At 61.0% G+C, this 21,356-nt stretch overlaps 2 protein-coding genes across 3 annotated transcripts; one reads left to right on the top strand and one right to left on the bottom strand.

Moving 5' to 3' along the window:
- Nucleotides 1-1,440: 1,440 nt before the first annotated feature.
- On the bottom strand, nucleotides 1,441-12,702 carry PRKCSH (protein kinase C substrate 80K-H). Its single transcript, XM_030335471.1, is given in 22 exon segments — nucleotides 1,441-1,753; nucleotides 1,879-1,991; nucleotides 1,994-2,044; nucleotides 2,128-2,227; nucleotides 2,322-2,396; nucleotides 2,575-2,664; nucleotides 2,907-2,976; nucleotides 3,423-3,522; nucleotides 3,594-3,788; nucleotides 4,109-4,195; nucleotides 4,854-4,933; nucleotides 5,545-5,584; nucleotides 5,586-5,629; nucleotides 8,135-8,264; nucleotides 9,726-9,789; nucleotides 9,791-9,841; nucleotides 10,732-10,789; nucleotides 10,896-10,991; nucleotides 11,634-11,750; nucleotides 11,931-12,083; nucleotides 12,431-12,608; nucleotides 12,697-12,702. Coding segments are annotated over 21 exon segments (1,881 nt in total). The 3' UTR covers nucleotides 1,441-1,753; nucleotides 1,879-1,895.
- CCDC151 (coiled-coil domain containing 151) lies at nucleotides 12,635-21,188 on the top strand. 2 transcript variants are annotated; one of them, XM_032591244.1, is made up of 14 exons: nucleotides 12,635-13,481; nucleotides 13,601-13,609; nucleotides 14,715-14,834; nucleotides 14,934-15,011; nucleotides 16,527-16,694; nucleotides 16,790-16,891; nucleotides 16,995-17,120; nucleotides 17,276-17,398; nucleotides 17,883-18,035; nucleotides 18,996-19,156; nucleotides 19,239-19,395; nucleotides 19,992-20,147; nucleotides 20,577-20,661; nucleotides 20,830-21,188. In XM_032591244.1, the coding sequence occupies exons 1-14, from the start codon at nucleotides 13,248-13,250 to the stop codon at nucleotides 20,946-20,948; spliced, it is 1,791 nt and encodes a 596-aa protein (XP_032447135.1). In that variant the 5' UTR covers nucleotides 12,635-13,247; the 3' UTR covers nucleotides 20,949-21,188. The 2 variants fall into 2 exon arrangements, with proteins under 2 accessions (XP_032447135.1, XP_032447132.1); XM_032591241.1 differs by lacking the exons at nucleotides 12,635-13,481; nucleotides 13,601-13,609 and having other exon boundaries at nucleotides 14,576-14,834; nucleotides 16,524-16,694.
- Nucleotides 21,189-21,356: the final 168 nt, after the last annotated feature.

Here is a 21,356-nt window from a genome sequence, read left to right as displayed (position 1 = left end):
CTGTAAGGACATTTGTGTATATTTCTGTTACTTCATCCAGTTTGCAAGTTTAAAGGAACCACGATGTTCTCTTTGTTTCTTTAAGTTTTGCTGAGACGTGGTTATGCCTAATTTATTTATAAAAGGGGAAGTGGAATCATTAAAGTAATAATAATTATTAATAACAGTAATGGTAGCCGAGCAGCGCCCGGGGGGGCGTGTGCTCTGTGGGGCGGTCCCCGCGGCCAGCGACGTCCGGGGTCTCAATGGGATTCTTTTTTGCTCGTCTTGAGAATTTTTTCAGTCCTATTTAGCTGGTGAAAACCCTAGCTTGTTCTTGATACACGAACCTATTTATTCTTGTGGTTTTTTAAGTCCTCAACCTCCCAGCTCCCCTCCAGCAGGGCGGGCACCCCCAGCGGGTCCACCCCTCTCCCTCTGCTGTTTCTTGGGGCTTTCTTCCCCTCCGACCTCCGAGCGCGGGGACACGTGGGCACACGTGGGCAGCGTGCAGGAGGCGTCTGTGAGCAATAAGGGATGGGTTTTGTCCCCTACCCTGGGGCAGCCAGGCTCTGCGGAGGGGGCACCTCCCCACCCCCCCACCCCACTGAGGCCTAGGCCCCTGACACCCCAAATCTGGGAGGGGACTTCTTTTCTAAAAACCAGAACTCAGCCCAGCCAGGCCCCCTCCCCAGAGGCCAGCCCCTCACCCCAGGGGCTGGGGGTGGGGGGGCACCTGGGGTCTTCCACATCCCTGGGGGTCAGGGCAGGGCCCGTGGGATGGGGGCTCAGCCCCTCCAGCCCTCCCTTCATCCTGTTATTATTCAGAAGGTTTCAAATCACGACAGAGTCCATGTTGGAGGTGATAAAGAAACTGTAAAAAAAAACAAAAAAAACAAAAAAAAAAGACAAAAAAAACAAAAAAAAAAGACAAAAAAAATCACAAAACCCAAACCCAACAAGAACACTTTGCGTTGCGTTTAGACTATTTATTACCGGGATTACAGGCCTGGCCGCGGTAACAGACTTTTACATGGAATTGTTTAATTATTTGTACTTTCATGCCAGAAAATAAAAGTTCAGAATCTACGGCCTCGGCTCATCTGTGTGCGGGTGGGTGGGAGGGGAGCGTTAGGAGCGTGTGCCCTGACTGCGTGGCCATTCCTAGGCTGCCGTCCTCTCTGGGCCCAAGCTCTCATCTGCAGCCCCTGGGCCTCCCCAGGACACACGAGACTCGGGTGGGGGTGGGTGGGAAACTGGCGCAGGCAGAAACCCAGATGGGCGTGGCCCAGGGTCCGTCTGTCCTGTGGTGCTGGGCTTCAGTGCCATCGCAGAGATGGGGCATCTCAGATACGAATCGGGGGCTGGTGAGACCCTAACTGCGGAGCCGGCCCTGCCTTCCGCCCTCTGCCCACCCCAGGGGTCCGTTCCAGACCGGAGCAAAGCAAGACAGACGCGACCTGGTTGGGGGATCACGTTTATTGTTTTGAGGTCACAGGTCAAGCCACTCGTCCCCACCAGGAGGGAGGCAGACACCCTGGGCAGGGTAGGGGGGCACCCACGGAGGGCGAACTCCTCTACTCCACCCCTGGAGGCCGCCGGGGCCTGGGAACGTGGCCGTGCCCTGCCCGCCCCCCGAGAGCAGGGCACAAAGCTCCACGCGGTTTCTGGCCCCACCGTGAGGACGAGGAGACCGGAGGGGCGGGCCCTGGTCCGTGGACTGAGGAGCAGGCGGGTGGGCGGCGCCGCTGGGGCTATTTCCATGCCTTGAGTTCTGGAACCAGAGAGAGATCAAGTGAGAGAGAGGGGGCTGGAGGCGCACGGGCGGGCGGGGAGAGAAGCGGTGGCCGCCCGGGTCTGTGTTCCTGGCGCCTGGCCGCACCCCCGCTCCCTGCCCACCTCCGCGCCCAGGAGGGCTAGAGCTCGTCGTGGTCGCCTTCGGTGGGCTGTTCGGAGGTGGCTACCGGGCAGGCGGCCGGCGTCATCAGCTCCATGAGGTTACTCGCAGCGGACTGGGCTCCGTGGTGCTGGTCACCACCGTCTCCTTGCCACACAGCAGGCGCACCTGGGGCGGGCGGGAAGGGGCTCGAGTGGGATCGGACGGGATGGGGCCCCCGCGGCACCCCCCAAAGCCCCTCGGGCACTCACAGTGGTGGAGCGGTTGGGGCCCTGCCAGCAGCCCGTCCCCTGCTCGTACTTCATGGCGCTGAACTTGTCGTGGTCGGGGCCAGCCCACGAGCCCCAGGTGCTGCGGGAGAGCGGGGCGGGCTCAGTGGGGGGGCGGGGGGGGCGGTATGGGGGAGGGGGGCCGGGGAGAGGGAGCCCAGTCTGAGCCCACTCACCCGAGGCTGGTGGGGGAGCCGCCGAGTTTGGGTTTCTGTGAGACGAGCTTGAAGGGGCAGAGCCGGTAGACGTACCTGTCACAGGAAGGGGGTGGTGGGCAGGGGACACAGGGCCCCGGCCTCCTCAACGTGCCCACACGGACGCCCCAAACTCCACTGACCGCCCTTAAGGCAGCCCCTGCCCCCACTCCGCTGGGTCCTGGCCCAGGCCCCGCCTCCCACCCGCTGGCCTGGGGGGGGCGGGGGGGCGCACTCATTGGTGGTGAGCTCGTAGCACTGGCTGTACAGGTAGGCGAACTCTCCGTTGGGGCCAAAGTCAAAGGAAATCTCCTGCTCCAAGTTCCTGGAAGGGGAGGCCAAGCAGGTAAGGGGCAGCCGGGTGCGCCACAGCCTCATTCAGGACAGCACGGGAAGGCCCACTCCGGCAGCCCGCTGCCACTCGGGGGCTGGACCGTCTGGGGACCCTCCCTGCAGGAGCCACTACTCAGCAGAGGTTGCCTCGGCAACTTCCCATTACACCTCCTCTGGGGAGCTCGGCGGCCTTGGAAACCCAGCCCTGCTGTAGCCAGACCCCGCCCGCCTTACCTGATGGACTCCTGCATGTCCCTCAAGGACCGCTCGGCGTCCTCAAACTTGTTGCGGGCCTCCTGGGCGGCTGGAGGGGAAGGGCAGTGTGGGGGGAGGTCAGAGGTGCCCCAGGCCCCATCCGGGAAGAAGAGGGAGGGGGGGCCGCAGATACACCCGCTCCCGCCAGCAGACCCCACCCCGCTGCCCAGGCTCTCAACCCCTGAGGGAGCGGGGCCAGCACTCTCGGGGCCTAGCTGGCTCCTCACCCGCCAACCCGACAACACAAACAAGCCGCAGCCCGGAGAGGCAGGAGAGGGCCCCCTGGGCTGATAGGGGTGGCGATGGTTCTCAGTTCCAAATGCCCCTTCCAGGATGGCCCAACCCCCCCCCTCCGCCCCCCCACCAGGCTTGCTCAGGGCCAACGCGAGCCCACCTTGGGAACCAAGTGAGGCCAGCTTCACGGGCCCCTGCGGGTACAGGTTGTGGGGGCACAGGTTCGGACGCGGTCCCCTCCCTCCCCTGCCTAGCCCTCACCGTCAATGAAGGCCTGCGTCTGCTCGTCGTAGGGTGGCATTTTGTCCTCTTCGGGGGGGCTGGCTGCAGGCTGCGGGGGCACCAGTGGGGGCGGGGCCTCCTGGGGGAGGGGCAGAGTCAGCGAGCGACCCGGCCCCCGCCCAGTCACCCCCCTTTCCCCCAAACACACACCTTGGGCCGCTCCCCCTGCACCTGGGAATCTTCTTCCTCCTCTTCGTCCTCTTCTTCGTCCTCCGTCTCTTCTTCCTCCTCCTCCTCCTCCTCCTCCTCTTCCATGGGTGGTGAGGGCACCAGAGGCCGCTCCTCCTTGGGCTCTGTCAGGTCAGGCTCCGAAGGTGCGGGCGGGGGGGCCGGTGGGCAGCACCTGGTGGGGGTGCGGGTAGTCGTGCCACGGACTCGGCCGTGGCTCGGGTCCCAGCTCACACCATCACCCAATGGGCGGCCTCGGTGACTCCACCCCTCCCAAGGGGCCTGGAGGGAGGGACAGATTAGCTGTGTGGGGGGGGGCCTCCACGGAGGGTGCTTGGGTCACCCAGCTGGCCAGGGTGGCCCTGCGCCAGAACCAGAGGCAGTTCCTTTGTGAGGCACTGGCGGGGGGCGGGGGGGGGGGGGGGGGTGGGCGGGGGGGGGGGGGGGAGACTGGGCAGGGAGGGGGTGCCGCATCCCCTCTCCTACCCCCACTGACTCAGGACGGTACTTGTCCCTGACGGCAGCCCAGACGCGGTCAATAGAAGGGCAGCAGCGTCACTTTGAATGTCTCCCCCAAGAAGGGCCTGTGTGCGTGTCGGGGGTGGCGTCAACATCAGGGCTTCCGCGTGCCCCCCTGTGCCCCAGGCACTCTCGAGGGGGGCCTCAGGCCACGGTGCCAGGCACGGATGGGCCCTGACCACCCATGGCCAGGCCCGGGCCGGGCTGGCTGTAGTGGAACAGGCTCTGAAGGGGCAGCACCGGCCCGAGGGAAAGAGGAGAGGGACCCAGAGGAGGGGGGCAGGTGGGGGTGAGGGCCGGAGAGGCCAGGGAGAGGAAACCGAGGGACAGAGAGGGAGAGGGGGCATACAGAACACAAGTGCCCGAGGCCGCTGGGCCCTCAGGAGAGGCAGAGGCCCAGGGCAAGGCAGGGAAGGACCCAGCAACAGGGATCCAGACCCGGCTAGGCCAGGGAGCCACGACCCGCATGCCAGGGGGGCAGAGGGAGCACCATGGGCTCTTTCCTAACCAGACGCCCCCATGGCCCCCGTGTGGTGCCACCAGGTCCCAAAGGACAGGGAGGAAGCAGGGCTGCTACCCTCTTGCCTCATGCAGGCAAGGTCAGGTGGGGCCCTGGGGACAGTCCTTAGCAGCCGTTCCCCCCTTCCCCCCGCCTCCCGGCCCTGAGGTCACCCTAGGGCAATGCCCTCCGGAAGTCCCGGGACAAGGAGGAGGAAGAGATACCTGAGCCTCCCCTTCGGACAGGGCCCCCATCACCATCTGTGTCCAGCTCTGGATGGGTCTGCAGCTCAGCGACTGAGACCCTGCAGGGGTGCAGGCAGAGGCCGACGGAGGGGTGAGGCCCACTGGCTCCGGGGCCAGCTACCTGCTAACCCCCCAACCAGGACCCCTCACCAGAACTTGTTTTAGGACCTCAAAAGTGGGCAGGGCAGCACGAGGTGGGAGAGGGTGAGCTCTGGCCTTGGGGTCAGAGTGGGGCCCAGTCCCCCGTCTCCTACCCCATCCTGAGGAACCCCACAACCCTCCAGGGGCTCCCAGGAGAGACAGACTCCCTCTTGCCAGCAGCCCACCCTCCACTCAGCCGTTAGCCTGGGGCCGGCCAGCAAGTTCGGGGGCCACAGTGGGACTGGAAGGGGGTCTGGCTTTCGTCAAAGAGTCCCAGGCCACAGAATAGACTTGAGAAAAGTAACGGGACCCCCGGTCACCTCGCGTGGCTCCTCGAGGGGGTAGTTTCCTTCACCTCCTACCCTCGAGGTTTTTCTGGACCCACTTTATACCTGAGCAAGCAGAGGCTCATTCAGATATAATCTGGGACTAGCTGAGGACTCGAAGGGGAGGTGGGGCTGGGGCGTGGGGTTAGGGGGAGGTGGGAAGAGGGAGCCCTGGATCCGGGACAGGCCAGGCAGACTCACACAACCATCCACATTGTCGTCCAGCTCCTGGAAGGCACTGGCTTGCCAGCTCCTGTTCCCGCTGGGCCTTGGAGGCAGCCTGCTGCTCTGTGGAGGGACCAGCTCTGTCCACTCGCCACCCGAGACCGGCCCTGCCCCGACAAGAAGGGGCTGGCAGACCGCACAAGGGCAGGGGGGAGACCAGGCGTAGGCTTCCGTGTCCGGGAGGCCCCCAGGCCCACTGGGCTCCAGCTGGGCTCCGGGGAGGGGTGTGGCCAAGACAGGAAGGCTTATGGGGTGGGGGGGTGGCAGGGAGCGTTCCCAGGAAAAGGGAAAAGCCGCCCCACCAGAGCAGGAACTGGGCTGCGGCCGGTGGACGCTGGACAAGGGGCCACAGCTGTGCCTCTGCTCCGACGGCGCCTCCCCTGCTTGCCACCCCCACGTAGGCCGGGGGGGAGGGAGAGAGGACACAACGCAGCTGCAATTACTAGCTCATACTGTATACCAGGCCTCAACTCAGCCCTCTCTAGCGGGGCAAGCGGCGTATCCTCGGCCACGCTGGGGGTCCCCCCCGGAGACCCCGCAGTGTCCCAGCAGACCAGGCTGGCACTGTGTCCCTCTCACACAGGAGGGCTGGATGAAGGCACCTGCCCACGGTTACCGGGCCGGCAAAGGGCAGAGCCAGGGGCAGAAAACGCAAAAAGGTGCGGCAAGGTCAGCTTCCGTCAGATTGCGGGGAAGAGACTCCCCGACGTCACAGCAGGGAGAGGAAGGCAGGGCTTGGGGACAGCCCATTTGACCAACAGAGCCTGAGCATGCTTCTAGCTGGAGACTGCCCGGGCAAGAGGGGAGATAACAAAGCCAGGGTCTCCAAGAGCAGCGGACGGGGGAAGCCAGGGGCGGGGGCAGAAAACAGCCCGTGCTGAGGGGAGGAAAAAGGGAGTCCGCAGACGCCACGAGGACTCTGGACGGGAGGCCTCCCTGTTCACCTGCCCCAGGTGGGGCCCAACAGCTCCAGTCTGCCTTCAGGTCGTATCCAGAACCTGGATACGACCCCCACGCCCCCCACTCCAGTCCAGCGCCTCTTCGCTCGCCTGCACCAACGCGATCAGCTCCTCCCTGGTTTCCTGGCTTCTGTTCCTCCGCTGCTCTGAATGCTCTACGGCTCCCACCTCGCTTGGGGTAAAAGCCCTCCCCATGGTCCCCAAGGCCCTGCCCTGGTCTCCTTCCACACGCTCATTCATTCCCTCCAGCCACAGGGCCTCCTTGCTGCTCCTCAGAAACCAGACACGATGCCGCCTCAGGACCTTTGCACCTGTGCCCCCTGCCTGGCTCACTCCTCCCCTCAGCAGGCAGCGGCTTTCTCCATCTTGTTCGGTGCTGAACTACTGGCACTTGCGGTGTGCCTGGCACGTAGCAGCCACTCCACCAATGCCGGCTGGCGGAACTCCCGGATTACTGACTATGAGCAGCCAGGGCAGACAGACGGACAGAGAATGCAGTCGGGGAGATGGGAACCATCAGTGTGGACTCAGAGTCAGGCTGCCCGACTCCTGGTTACCAGCCCTATAAGCAGCTAGGGACACGCTTCCAAGTCCTTCCGGCAATGCTATGTCCTTCAACTGGTCCGGTGTGGCCTCCTGTCCGCCCCCCCCCCCACTATCTGCTGCCACAGCGTGACCCCCACTGGACACACAGACTATGAGAACCGGGGCCGAGGCTTCTGACTTCCCATAATGGCAGCACAACCCGCCACAGGCAAGAAAGTGCTGGACAAAGCATAAAAAACCACCTCCAAGCAACCAAGGTGACAAGTTGTTGCACGAAGAACAACTCAGGAAGGGAAAAGAGTACGAAGCTCCTGGCAAATGGGGATGTGTGTCTGGATGAGAACATGGGACACAGGGAGAGCGAAATCAAACCCCCAGGTGGGGAGGAGAGCCGCCCCCGCCCCATTAAGGGGTAACTAAGCTGTGACCTCTCAGGGCCATCCCCTTAAGGAGAGACTGGACCAGAAATCACCTAGCCTGTGCTCACACCTCGGCTCACTCTGCCCGAGAGGGATCTCCAGCCTTCGATCTGGACTCGGGAGACCCCTCCCCCCACACCGAAGGTAGTGTTCCCACGTGGCTGGCAGAAAGAAAAACCTCTCCTCCAGAACACAATCACTTCTGCTGAGCTGCAAATGATTCCTACAAACGAGTTTCAAATCCGATGACTGATACGCAAAGACAACGAGGTGCGTGGGGAGCAGAGGCACCACGATCAAAGATCGATAGACACATGGGGCGCCTGCGTGGCGGCCGGTTGAGCACCTGACTCTCGATCTCGGCTCAGGTCAGGTTTGTGGGGCTGAGCCCCGCATCGGGCTCTGCGCTGACAGCACGGAGCTGCTTGGGATTCTCTCTCTCCCTCTCTGCCCCTCCCCTGCTCATGTATGCGCGGGCATGCGCTCTCTCTCTCTCTCTCTCGCTCTCTCTCAAAATAAGTAAATGAAAAAAAAAAGGCTGGTAGACGCCAAGAAACAGCAGATAACGATAACGAGAGAGTCTCCCAGGCCCAGGCTCTTCCCGGGCAGGAGACACGGGCCAGCCGTGGCCACCCATGACGCACCTTCCCACCGCTTCTGGTGCCGGTCCTTGGCCTCCTTCTCTGGCTTCTCAGCCTCCTCCTTCGCCATTCGCAGCACCTCCACCTCGTCCTCCAGGGACTTCTTTCCGGCCTGCAGCTCGGCGAGCTTCTCCTGCGTGGGCCAAAGACACGACGCTCCACCTCTCCTTGCGTGCTGCCCTCCTCCTCGAGCGCCGCACCCCCTACCGCCACACCACAGGGCGGTCACAGGCGACCTGGCCCCCCCACACACCCCCTGGATCTCCCCTTCGTGTGGCTCCCCACGGCTCGCCGGAGACCCGAACGCCCCAATGTAGCCCCCGAGGTCCCGTATCACCGGGCCCACCTCTGCGGCATCTGCCCACGGCTATCTCAAACTGTAGCCCACGGCTACCCCAACAACAGTTAGACGGCCCCAAATGCTCTCTGCCTCCAATCCTTCACACGTGCTTTCCCTCTGTCCAGAGTGCTCTGTGTGGCCAACTCTGTATGACCCTATGGACTTCACTTTAGATAGAGGCCTCCTCCTCCTCCTCCTCCAGGGGCCTTCCCTGCTTCCTGCCCCCACAACGGGGGGAGGAGGGAGACGAGTCGGGCACGAGTCTCCTCTATGCCTCATAGCCCCAAATGTCCCTTTTTCCAGGGGCCCTGGGTGTCACTTTGTCGTCCGTTCCTCTCATTGGATGACCTGCCCTTGAGGGAGTTCCAGGTCTGCTTGCAATCTCGTTCCCAGTACACGGCACATCCTGGGCCTCTGTGGACATTCTGAGAAGGAACGAGTGTGCTGCGTGGATGGGGCCCCAAGCTGAAGGGTCTTAGCCCAAGCCCCCACGGGATCATTTTCCTCCTCAGACCTCGGCCAACACCTCAGCCGGGCCTGCTTCCAGGATCCTCTTACCGCCCCAGGAGGGCAAAGGTCACTTGGAGCCAACCTCACTGCATGGCGTCCCCACTCGCCCCTGAACTCAGAAAGGACTCCGCTGCCCTCCCCACCCCAAACTCGGGAGGGACCTCACTGGCCAGGGCACGGAGGTGAGAAAAGACCTGGAACCTTCCCTGGGCAGCAAAATACAGCTGAAGCCCTTGTGCGGTCTGGCAGGAGTCCAGGAGCAGGTGGAGGATTCTGACCCATCTAACAGCCAAGGGGGTGGCAGGCAGGGGAGGAAGAGACACACGTCCGGGGACACAGTTTCCTCCAGTCCCCGCGGCACTCACCTATTGAACCAACCCGGCTGCTCGGACAATGTCCTGAGTCCTCCCCCCAGAACCGGGAGGTCACATGGTCACCGGCCTCATCTTACAGATGATGGTACCACGGAACCAGGATGCAGAGAGGCGTCGCTCCTGTTCTCAAAAGCAGGAGGGGCGCTCCTCTGAGCCCACATCAGCCTGCCGCCGAGGCCCTGGTGGACACCTGCACTGACCAGCACTTGGGAATGGCTTCACCGATGGCTAAACACCCAGCGGACAGACGGTCACTGGCCCCGGGACTCCGCCAGTCAGGGGCGGGAGTCAATCCAACCCAGCCTCGCCAGCCCATGGCTCCAGGCCTCAGGGCCCAGATGGTCCTGGGTCGGCCCAAGGGGTCCCTCACCTGCTTCTCCTCCCGAGCCTTCTTCCAGTCTTCAATAAGAATCTTCTTCAAGCGGAACCCCTCGGGTGACCTCTGCCATCTGCTGTAGAGTCTCTCTCTCCTTACGGCCCTTCTCTCTGCGGGGCAGGGGACACACAGGCACCACTAAGGACGCCCTTAGGGCTCACCAGATCTGCCTCTTCCAAAAGGGCCCAACCCCCTATCTGCTGCTCCCTGGCCCCCCTCCCCATTGGGAACATCAAAGGCAAACCCTCCTCCCCGCTTCCCCAGGCTCTCTTGGCTTCAGAGCCCATTACCCCTGTCCTTGGAGGGAACACAGTGGTCAGAGCCTCAGCCACTCTAGGGATCTAGGGAAGGGGCTGGGGAATGCTGGGATGTGGGGCTAGAAGTCGGCTCCCAAAGGAGAAAGAAAAGCACTGAAATCACAGATTCCCAGACAAAAAGATCGCTAACTGTGTTGCACCTGACCCAGCCCGTACTTAAAAGATCGTCCATCAGGTGAGTTTACAGAAGTACTGGGACTTCCAGCTTCTCTGAAAAACGAATGTAGCTTGGCCATCTGCCCTCAACTGACAGGAGTCAAGGGGCAACTGTCCCTTCAGAAGCCATAACACCTGCCATCCCTACGGCCTCGTACTCAGCTGGTGTCTGCGGTTTAGGCCACCTGCCCGTGGGCATTTCAGGTTTCAGGTCCTGCCGCAAGAGTGCAGCAATTGAAAGATCGGAGTCCCGCACTGGACCGAGCCTGGGTTCGAGTCCTGGCTCGGAAATCTCCCAGCTACAGGAACACCCGGGGAAGTCACTTTTTTCATTCTACGCTGGAGTCTCCTCATCTGTTGAATAGGGAAACAACTGCACCTGCTTCTGGGCCCGAGGTCATGTGGCAATGTAGCGTTCGTTCACGAGACGCGTGGTACAGATACACGAAAGCAGGAAAGAGAGGGGCTTGGTTCCCTGGCCGGGGGGTGAGGCCAGGTCCAGGGAGCAGGGGGCATCACTCACGTACTTGCAAGTATTCTCACAGACGATCCCGCTGTTGTATTCATCTGTACCGTCACAGCAGTCTGAGAGCAGAAGCGGGGGGGGGGGGGGGGGGGGGGACGACTCAATCAGACCTGGTGGTGGCTCCTCCTTCCCCCCCCCCCCCAGCCCCCGGGTGATCTCACTCACCGCAAACTCCATCGTTGACCCATCGGGAGGAGATGTACAGAGGCTTGTAGCCAGTGTTGGTGCAGTGGAAACTGCCATTGGGGCAGGCGGCGGTGCCTGCGGGAGGAAGGGAGAGTTTTGGGGTGGCCGGCGGCCAGCATGCCGCATCCACCCGCAGGCAGACCCCCGCCCCCCGACCCACGTGCATGTGGACAGCATGTGAAACGTGAGAGCGTGACCCATGCCAAGGAAGGGAAGCAAGGGCAGCCCCACACTCAGGGCCTGAAATAACGCCCCCCCCGCCGATGCCCCCTCCCGCCTCTCCGTGCGGGGCGCTCAGAACAGGGCCATGCCAACCGCCGTCCCTTGCCTCCACTTCTTTGTCCGCCCCTGGACCCCACCTGCTCTCCCATCCCCGAATATTGGCACCTCCACTGTCCGCACACTTGGGGATGAGACCCAGTGTGGTTGGGGATGAGGTTGAGACCTCACTTTCTGACCCTCGGGCTAGGTGGGGACTTCTCTGGGCTCCCAAGGGGGCGGTGGCCCTCCTCGCCAAACCACAAACCACTTGCTTCTAAGTGCCTGCTTTCCCCCGCTCAACAGGCAGCCACGTGAGGGCAGGGCTGGGTCTATCTTGGTCACCACCACATGGCCTGGTATTTCCCAGGCACTCAAACAACACAGGAGCGAATGAATGAAAGAAAGAAAGAATGAATGAATGAACGAATGAACGAAGGAAAAAAAAAAAAAACTCACCTGGCTCATCTGAGCCATCCTTGCAGTCACAGTAGTCATCGTTGACCTGATCAAAAGGGATGGTGGCAGAGCCATCCAGGCAAGTGAAAGGCTTGGACTCGTCGTAGAAGTGATGGTCTGGGGAGGGGGTAACGGCTCAGCCCAGGGCCAGAAGAAGCCCTCTCAGTCGAATGGCCCTCTGCCCCCCACCCGGCAACTGAGCATTGCCACCTCCCTACCCAGAGGCCAGGAAACTGAGGCAGAAGGCTCAAGTCGGGCCCTCCCACACCCTACTGCCACCTCCAGCGGCTGACTCACTGGTGAGGGAGACGCCCCGGGGTCGCTTGACCTCCACGGCCCAGCACAGGGGCAGCAGCAGCAACAGAACATCTCGCCGGAAGCTCGCAGGCCGGAAACTGGTTCGGCGGGGGGGAGGAGGAAGCCGCTGGGGAGATGTGCTGTACCCCCACGCTGCGACAAGAAAGGGACGGCAGGTCAGTGGGAGAGGGCTACTTCCAGCCAGAGGAAGTTACCTCTTCCTCCAGCCAATTGGATTCCTCCATCGCTTCCGGGCAATGGGGGCTCAATGTGCTTCCGATAGGGGATGGGGGCTCCCCAATCTGAGCCAGAGGGAGTCTCACTTTGCTTTTATCAGTAGTGGCTCAAACCTCCGCTCACTGTTGGGGGGGGGGTGAGCTCTCCAATTCCCGCCAATAGGCCGAAAGGGTTAACAGTCTCCCTCTCTACCGACGCACACCCTCCGGCTGCCCCCAGTAAGAAATTGGGGTGAGCCCCCCCCGCGCTAGTTCACCACCTACACGAGGCCGGGGCAAAGGTCAATATCCACCGCGCCCCCCGGCTCTGCAGCCAACTGTTCCTCTCGAAAAAAGAAAGCGGAAATGTGTAGGACTCGTCACTTCCGACATCAGGCCGCGCGGCCCGGAACGGCGACTCGAGGGTGCCATGTTGGGAGTGGCAAGTGGAGGAGGGGATGGGCTGGAACACAGGCGGCCATCTTGAATAGGACTCTGAAGTCTTAGAGGGGTCGTTCTGACGATTCCCGCTTAATGGCGGCACAAGATGCCTCCATCTTGGGAGTGGCAGATTCTGCGGCCGGAAAAGAAGGTTCCTGAAAAATGCTCTCCAATGCCCGCGGAGTGGTGGACAGGGGGATTGAAAAAAAACAAAAACATGGGGACACTTGGCGGGCTCGGTTTGTGGAGCTTGCGACTCTTGATATCAGAGCTGTGGGTACGAGCCCCACGTTGGGTATACAGGTTACTTAAAAATCAAATCAAATCTTAAAAAAAAAAAAAGTAAGCACGTGACCCCAAAGTACCCTCCCCCCAATATCCTGAGGCGCGGCTTTGCCAGCCCCCTATTGGGCCGCCCTTCTGCGCAGCGCTAGCCAATGAGAGTGGTGGTATGGAACGCGGGCGGTTTCCATGGGAGCGCTGGAAGGAGGAGGGGACGGAGGTTACCTAGCAACCGGGAGATGCTGCGAGGCCGCGCCAAGCAGTCAGAAAGTGCATTCTCCCTGAGCCTGAGGAACCCGCGTCGACGACGGATCTCGGACAGGGGCGATTGCTGGTTGCCACCTTAAAATCTCCAGGGGCTCTAGGCCCCAACCTAGTCATGACGTCTCCCCTGTGCTGGGGTGCGTCAACCAACGTCCTGCATGCTCAGGACCAGGCTTCGACCTCCTCCAATGTCAAGAGCAGTCCAACTCGGGCCAAGCACCGCCACCCCCAAGGCAAGGGCGCTGCCCACGCCTGGCCCCCACTCCATTCCAAGGCGGGACCCCTCCACACCGGCGGGGGGACGTCCACTGTGCACGCGCAGGTGGCAGAGTTACAAAAGAAGATACAAGTGTTAGGTAAGATGGCTCGAAAGGGCACCAAGAATCAGGAGTCAACAGTGTCCACCCAGCCCTTCGACCAGGCACGGTGTGACAAGGGCCTTTCCCCGGCCTTCATCCAGGTGACCAGCTTCTGGAGGCAAAAATCCGTACTCGTTCGTGGTTTTCCTCATCCCTCTTATAAATCTTCCCTGGGCCCAGAACCAGCTGGACTGTGGTTCATACTTTTGGGTAATGTCAACTCCCATCACGCACAGGGTGGTGAAGCATAGGTTCTAGAGCCAGATTTTCGGGTTCAAATCTAGGCTCTGCGCATGCTGTTTGATCTTGGGGGACTGTGAGTAACCTAATAGGTCTCAGTTTCTCTGTTCATAAAATGGGGATAGTAAGAGTACAGCACCCCAGATAGTTGAAATGTATAACGTGCTTAGGACAGTGCCTGGCACATTGGTAAAGCACTCTAAAGTGTAAACCAATGTTTTTCAATGAAAGAGGGCTATTTTGCTCCCAAATGGACATTTGGCAATGTCTGGGGACATTTTTGGTTGTCACATTGTTGGGAGGGGGTGCTACTGGCATTTAGTGGGTAGAGGCTAGGGATACTGCCCAACACCTGACAGTTCATGGGACAGCTCAAAACAAGTAATTATCCACCCCAAATGTCAGTCGTGCCAAGGTCGGGGAATCCTGACATACACCATTAGCATTACCGTTCTGTTATTATTAGAAGGTTATCTTGCACAGTAGTTGAAGGAATGGGTTCTGGAATCCGACTTTCTGTAACCTTGAACAATCTAGTAAGCCTGAGCCTCATCTTCTCATCTGTAAATGGGTATGATGTGGGGGCACCTGGGTGGCTCAGTCAGTCAGGCACATGACACTTGGTTTCAGCTCAGGTCATGATCTCAACCGTTCGGCTTCGGGCTCCGTGCTGACGTTCAGGGCCTGCCTGGGATTCTCTCTCTCCCCCTCTCTCTCTGCCCCCTGCCCCGCTCATTCTCCCTCTCTTTCTTTCTCTAAGTAAATAAAACTTTTTTAAAATGGGTATGATATGGATATGAATACATACCTATTCACATATGGTATTTGATACTCGGAAAGTTCTTTGTCCGGCATCCAACGTAGAATAAGAGCTCCAACTGAAGTCTAGTTACAATATTAAGTCCATAAGAAGAGGAAGGGCTCCCTCTGGGAAGCCCTCCACCCCCTGTGACACTGACTGTGTACCTCACATGACTCATGAGGGTGACCGGAAGGCCTTTTACGAGAGCACCCAGTGGACCATCAAGAAAAATCAGAAGACCATCAACCAGCTCCACGAGGAGACCAGGACGCTGCGCCTGCATTTGGCGGACCTGCTCCAGGTGAGGCTGCCAAGTGGACGAGAGGGTCCCAAGAGGCAGGGCGGCACCCCGAGGGGCAGGTGGGCTGGGTGTGTGGTGACTGAGCTCCCCTTATTGCAGGGAGATGAGAAAATGGTCCAGGCAGTGATTCGGGAGTGGAAGTCAGAGAAGCCATACCTGAAGAACAGGACAGGCCAGGTTTGTCCCACCCCACTCCACAGACCATCTGCCCTCATCTGCCCTCATTTCCAGCTCGTGTCCCCTCCCCGCTGGACTCCCTGCCTCCCGTCTCACCCTCTTCTATCCTTTCTCCACACCGGCTGGCATTCAGTTATTGGCTCAATTAATCTTTATCCCACACCGACCATGTGCTAGGCGTGGTATTAGGTACTGGGGACTATGCAGTCAAAAAAAAACCAGACCAGGGGCGCCTGGGTGGCGCAGTCGGTTAAGCGTCCGACTTCAGCCAGGTCACGATCTCGCGGTCCGGGAGTTCGAGCCCCGCGTTCAGGCTCTGGGCTGATGGCTCAGAGCCTGGAGCCTGTTTCGATTCTGTGTCTCCCTCTCTCTCTGCCCCTCCCCCGTTCATGCTCTGTCTCTCTCTGTCCCAAAAATAAATAAAACGTCGGAAAAAAAAATTAAAAAAAAAAAACAGACCAAACCTCCACTCCCCAAAACTTCATATCGTAGTGGGGGAAGAAAGAAAGAAAGAAAGAAAGAAAGAAGAGAAAGAAAGAAAAGAAAAGAAAGAAAGAAAGAAGAAAAGAAAGAAGAAAAAGAAAGAAAGAAAGAAAGAAAGAAAGAGGCAAAATGACTTCCAGTAGTGACAAGAGAAATGAATAAAACAAAACAGAGTGTCTTATTAGAGATGGATAGGGCCGGGGTTTGCACTTTAGATTGGGGGGGTGGGACTGTCAGCAAAGCTCCCTCTCTCTAAGAAGGTGATATTTGACAGATGAGGGAGACAGGCAGGGAATGATGTGGGGAAAATGCTCAGCAGAGGGAACAGTAAGCACAAAGTCCCTGAGGTCGAAACAAAGCAGCTAGTGTGGCTGCACGGGAAGGAGGGAGTGGGGCTCTGTAGGAGATGAGGTCAAGAGAGTCAGCAGGGGGGTGCCTGGGTGGCTCAGTCGGTTGAGTGTCCAACTCTTGATTGCGGCTCAGGTCCTGATCTCGTGGTTCAGGGGGTCGAGCCCCACATCTGTCAGCACAGAGCCTGCCTAGGATTCTTTCCTTCTCTCTCTCTCTCCCTGCCCTCCCCCACTCGTTCTCTCTCTCTCTCTCTCTCTCTCTCTCCCTGCCCTCCCCCACTCGTTCTCTCTCTCTCTCTCTCTCTCTCTCTCTCCCTCTCTCTCTCTCTCTTTCCCCCCCCCCCCCCCCCCCCGCCAAGCTCGCCCTGTCTCTAAAATAAAAAATAAAACCCTGAGACTGGATAGGATCGTCGAGGGGGTGGGTGTGAACAGAGGCGAGGCTGTCTCTCCCAAGGCCAAGGAAATGCAGAAGCGACAGCCAGCCAGTGTGGCACACTGGGGAGCGGGGGTCCTGGCAGCCACCAAAGAAGACAATGGGCGGGAAGAGGGGATCAACCAGGTCAGATGCGGCTGAGGCCGGGAGATGCGAAACAAGATCTGGGAGAAGAGAGGGAGGGTTAGGTGGGAGGGTTCAGGCTCCCGCTCTCGGCCCCCCTCCCTCCCCATCCCCACCCCCCAGCAGGCCCTGGAGTACCTGGAGCACCAGCTGAGAGAGAAGGTGAAGCAGCTGGACGCCCTGCGGCACCAGGTGGGTTTGCAGCGGAAGTTGCTGGATGAGCTCTGGCTGCAGTACAGCCTACGCGAGCTGGAGCGGGCAGAGGCGCAAAGTGGCAACACGGAGGTGGCCAAGGTGAGGCTGTTGAGATGCAGGGGGCGGGGCGGGGGGGGGATCCTGGGGAGAACTGGAGAGGCGAGGGGACTCAGCCCATCCTTGCTTCCCTCTAGACCATGCGGAACCTAGAGAACCGCCTGGAGAAGGCCCGGATGAAGGCGGAAGAGGCCGAACACATCACCAGAGTATACCTGCAGCTCAAGGCCCATCTCCAGGTAGGGACCAGGACGTCTGGGGGTGGGGTGGAGGCAAGCGGGAGGGCCAGCCTGCCCAGGGACGGCGGTCACAGGCCTGTCCCACCCCCCCCCCACCCCCCAGGAGGAGAGCCTTCACTTGGAAAACCGGCTGAAATTCATGGAGGCCGAGGTGGTGAAGACAAAACGTCAACTAGAAGAACTGCAGGTGGTGGACCAGGAGGCGTCCAAGGCCCGGGACATGGCCAAGGTGCCAGCCTGCCAGGCCCCGGGGATCCTGCCCCGGCGCCACCGTCTCCTGGGGCGCAGAATCGGAACCCCAGCTGTCCTCGAGCCCCTCCCACCTACCTCCCGGGTCCCCGGGAGGTCCCAGCTTGTCCTGCTGTGCCCCTGTCGTTTCTCCAGAATCAGCTGCAGGGTTTGGAGGAGTCCGTGTTCCGAGAGCGCAAGAAGCGTGAGCGCCACTTATCCGAGTGCAAGAAGCGCGCGGAGGAGAGGAAGCTGCAGAACCAACGCTTGGAGCGCAAGGTGGGCGTGTCCAGGGCGGGGCGGGCCGGACGTGGCCCCGCCCAGTCCCAGCCACACCCCTACTGTTGGCCCACACCCTAGACCCGGCCCCACGCCACACGGGTCCTGACTCCGCCCCACCTCCGCTGGATGCCAACGCCGCTCCCACATCCCTGACCTCGCCCTCCCTCCATCTGATCGCCTCGTCTGGAGAACCTCCGGACCGCCCCTAACTCGCGGGTCTTCCCCATCCTTCCCCGTCTGCATACCCCCCCGCTCCGAAAGCTGAGCCTGCCTGCTAGCCCGCCCCCTCCTCACAGGCCCCGCCCCCGCTCCTGACCCCGCCTCTTTGCCCTGCCTCTGAGGCTGCGGGTCCCCGACCCGCCCTTTCCCGCACTCCTGGCCCCGCCCCCTCCCGGGCCCCTGTCCCGAAACTCCTCTCGGGCCTCGGCCCTAAATCCTTGTCTGAGCGCTAGCCCCAGCCCTGACGTCGACCTGCGCGCAGACCCAGCGCGAGCACGTGCTGCTGCAGTCCGAAGATTTGACCCAGGAGAGCCTGCGCGCCAAGGAGGAGACGCTGAAGCGGCGCTGGAGCATGTACCAGATGGAGGTGCTTTTCGGCAAGGTCAAGGAAGCCACCGGCGTGGCCGATACCCACGTGAGTGCTGCCCGCTGCCCTCAACCCTCCCCGCCCTCCAGTCACACTCAAACTGAGCCCAGGCCAGTGAAGCCAGCACACCCAGCCGCCCCTTTCTGCTGGCCCAGTTCCTCAGCACACAAGCCTGCCCTCTACTTAAAAGACACTCCTTCCTCCTCCAGTTACTGCCCCGTTTTCCTGCCGCTCCTGACAAGCAAAACCCCCTCGAGCTGTCTACACTCGCCACCATTCCCCCTCCTGTTTGCTCTCATGCTAGCACTAACTTCTTTGGCATGTCAGCTCTGTGAGAACTGTGAGTTTGGTCTCTCCTGTGTCTCCCAGTGTCTGTAACATGGTCCGGGGCACGGTAGACTGACTGCCCAGTGCCACTCTCAGACCCTTGGCAAGCTGGGCCCCTGCCCTGGGGCCTATGCTTTGCAGCATTTTTCCTTGAAATTTGCTAAACCCTATGTTTCCCGCCGGTGGATACTGGTCCCACTGGACCCCAGTTCAGTCTCTCCCCTTTGGACACTCTCCCACTCGCTACTCCTCCCATAGGGCAACCCCGACCTATGGGGTCATCTGGGGCACTGTGACCAGGCAACTTTCCAGAAATCGACCTGATGGGCAGATAGCTCCGGAGATTGGCCATGCTTCCTCACTGGGTTGGGCGAGATTCACAGGCCTAACACGGATGGCAGGTTGATTTTGGAAAGCAACTGTGTTCTCTGCTGCCCTGCACCACACGCTGGTTTTACCTGACTCAAATTCATTATAGAGACAAGGGCCCCGCAAAAATTGTGTGTTGGGGACTGCCCACCCTCCAGGCAGCTCTGAGTCTAGCTCACAGAGTCCAGAAGCATCGCTGCGCAGAAGCCACCAGCTTAGGCCATCTGTCCCGCGTGCCCAGGGGAAAGGAGGAGGGGGTGCACCCAAGCCTGCCCGGGGCCCCGCCTCTGACTAGGGCTGGGCGGCCTGCAGGCGGTGGTGAGGCGGTTCCTGGCACAGGGCGACACCTTCACGCATTTGGAGGCGCTCAAGAGCAAGAACAAGCAGAGGCTGCTGACGCTGAAGCAAGAGAAGCAGCAGTTGCAGCGAGAGTTCGAAGACCTCAAGTACTCGGGGGAGACCAGGCTGGTGAGGTGAGGCCCCGGTGCCCAAGGGAGAGAACGGGGGCCCCGGGGCTCCAAGGCGCTCCAGCGGCGACCTCCCCGTCGCCTGTAGCGAGCAGAAGCTGCAGGCTGAGTTGCAGGAGCGCCTCGAGGCTGAAGAGCAGCGGCGCACCGAGGCCCAGGATGAGCTGGAACACACCATTCAGTCCATGCAGATGACCAGGGAAGGCCTTGAACACCTGGCGGGCAAAATGAAACACGTCGCCGTGGTAGGCCTCACCCGCAGGAAGCTGGGCCCACAGCCTCCCACAGCCCAAGAGGCTGGGGTTCCCGCCCCTCCTCAGGGGAGCCTACTCCAGGGGACCCACCCTATGCCCTGTCCGGGATGTCAGAGGCCTGCCTCCAGGGGGAGACCTCCCCCACTGCTCAGAGTCCCCAACCCCTGTCCCTGCGGAGAAACCCCTCACTTCTCAAGAGGCTCAGGACTTCAGAGAGCCTGTCCCGGCTTCACGGGAAAGTCCCACCTTGCCTCCGCACCCCAAACCCCAGAGACCCCACTGCAGTGCTTGGGCGGCCTGAGACAGGGGAAGCCCCAGCCTGCCGGAAGCAGAGTCCCATTTCTTCTGGCTTCTCCCGAGTTAATACTCCCTTCTCCCACTAAAACCCCTCGCTCCACCAGTTGTTTCCCTCTGGAGTTCAGAGGCTCTCCCTTCACCTGCTTGGCCCCTTGACAACAGAGGTCCCGCCGCACAGGGGAGATAGTACCACCCCTGTTTGGTGGTCCCTCGCCTTCAAAAGTCTGGTTCTGTTGGGGGAAAGCCCCCCCCCCCCCCCCGGGCTGACTCGGCTCCGCCCCCGGCCTCAGGACGCCGGCAGGTTCGCTGGAAAGGTGCTGGATCCCAAGGCAGATGACTATCTGCCAGCCCTGCTGGGCGTCGTGGAAGAAAAGCTGCTGAAGCTGCAGGCGCAACTCGAGAGCCAGGACATTGCCGCGATGGTGCACCACCTCGCCAACCGCGAGGTGCGGGTTCAGCCAGGGGGCGGGGCTGAGGATGCCGGGGCTGGGGCGGAAAACCAGGGAGCCGGGGACACCCCTTGGGAGACCAGGGAGGAGGCCTATGTGCCGGGAATGAGTTTCAGGGGCAACGTGTGAGGCTTGAGGGGCCGGGAGACCTTCCAGAGGGACCGGGAGGCCCCTGGGCAGGGCTGGGGCTTGTGTGTGCGGGGATCAAGGCGCGGGACCCCGGGGACCAGGGGCGGGGTTGGGTATCTCGGAACGCGTAATTCGGCTGGGCCCGAGAAAAACTAAACCGGAGGGGTGGGCAGAGGTCTCCTGTGGAATCAGGGTACATCTTGGAATGGGGTGAGGAAGGGTTGGGGTACAGAACTTCCCTGTAGCCTCTACCCCGCCCACTCTCTTTTCTCCCTCTCCCTCCCTCCCTCCCTCCAGTTCTACTCCATCCTGGAGGGAAAGCTGCCCCGGTACAACACCCGCATCGCTCTGCCCCTTGCCAGTCACAAGGACAAGTTCTTCGGTCAGTACGGTCAAGGAAAAGGGGCGGGGCTGGGGGCCCAAGCGGGGCAACGAAAAGTGGTCCGAGGCTGGGCCTGGGGCCAAGGGGGGGGGGGGGGGGGCGGTAAAATCGGGGAAGAGAAATCTGAGCCAAGAATGGGAACCCGGATCCCCTCACTGCCCTCCGCAGATGAAGAGGAGAGTGAGGATGAAGAGAGCAACGTGGCGACCCGTGCGGCGCTGAAGATCCGTTCCCAGAAATTAATTGAATCCCGCAGGAAGAAGCGCAGTCGTTCGAGGAAGTCCTAGGCTCACGCTCACACCCACCTGGTGCTTCCGGGCCCTCGCGGAGCTCCCAACCGCTCCGGGTCCAGCCTCAGGCCCTCGGGCCCCTTGGAGGGCTAAACGCGGCCGGCACGCGGGAGCGGAGAAGGCCAGTGGCGCCGGGAGTAGAAAAGGGGGCCGGGCCGCCGGACGTTCCCACAGTAAATCTTCCAAGGCGGGCCCGCGCTGGCCTCGGAATAGCGCAATAAAGGTCACCGACCAGCCCCCTGGGTATTTGCCTCTCCTTGACCCTGCACCGCTGCAAACTAAACCGGCCGCCCCTAAGATCCAGGGCCCGTAGACTCCACCTTCTCTGACCTGGGGAGTGAGGACTCCCATCAGCTGGGGACACAGATTGAGCACCCCCACCAACAGGAAAATAGGAGATACCTC

The sequence above is a fragment of the Lynx canadensis genome, chromosome A2, assembly GCF_007474595.2.
Source record: "Lynx canadensis isolate LIC74 chromosome A2, mLynCan4.pri.v2, whole genome shotgun sequence".
Lineage (NCBI taxonomy): Eukaryota > Metazoa > Chordata > Mammalia > Carnivora > Felidae > Lynx > Lynx canadensis.
This window is presented reverse-complemented; position numbering and strand designations above follow the sequence as displayed.

Bases quoted from the DNA above. Each gene is read 5' to 3' on its own strand.
- CCDC151 (XM_032591244.1), top strand. From the start codon at position 13,248: ATGACGTCTCCCCTGTGCTGGGGTGCGTCAACCAACGTCCTGCATGCT. The intron at 16,695-16,789 runs GTGAGGCTGTTG...GCTTCCCTCTAG, and splicing joins GCAACACGGAGGTGGCCAAG to ACCATGCGGAACCTAGAGAA. The intron at 19,396-19,991 runs GTAGGCCTCACC...CCCCGGCCTCAG, and splicing joins AAATGAAACACGTCGCCGTG to GACGCCGGCAGGTTCGCTGG.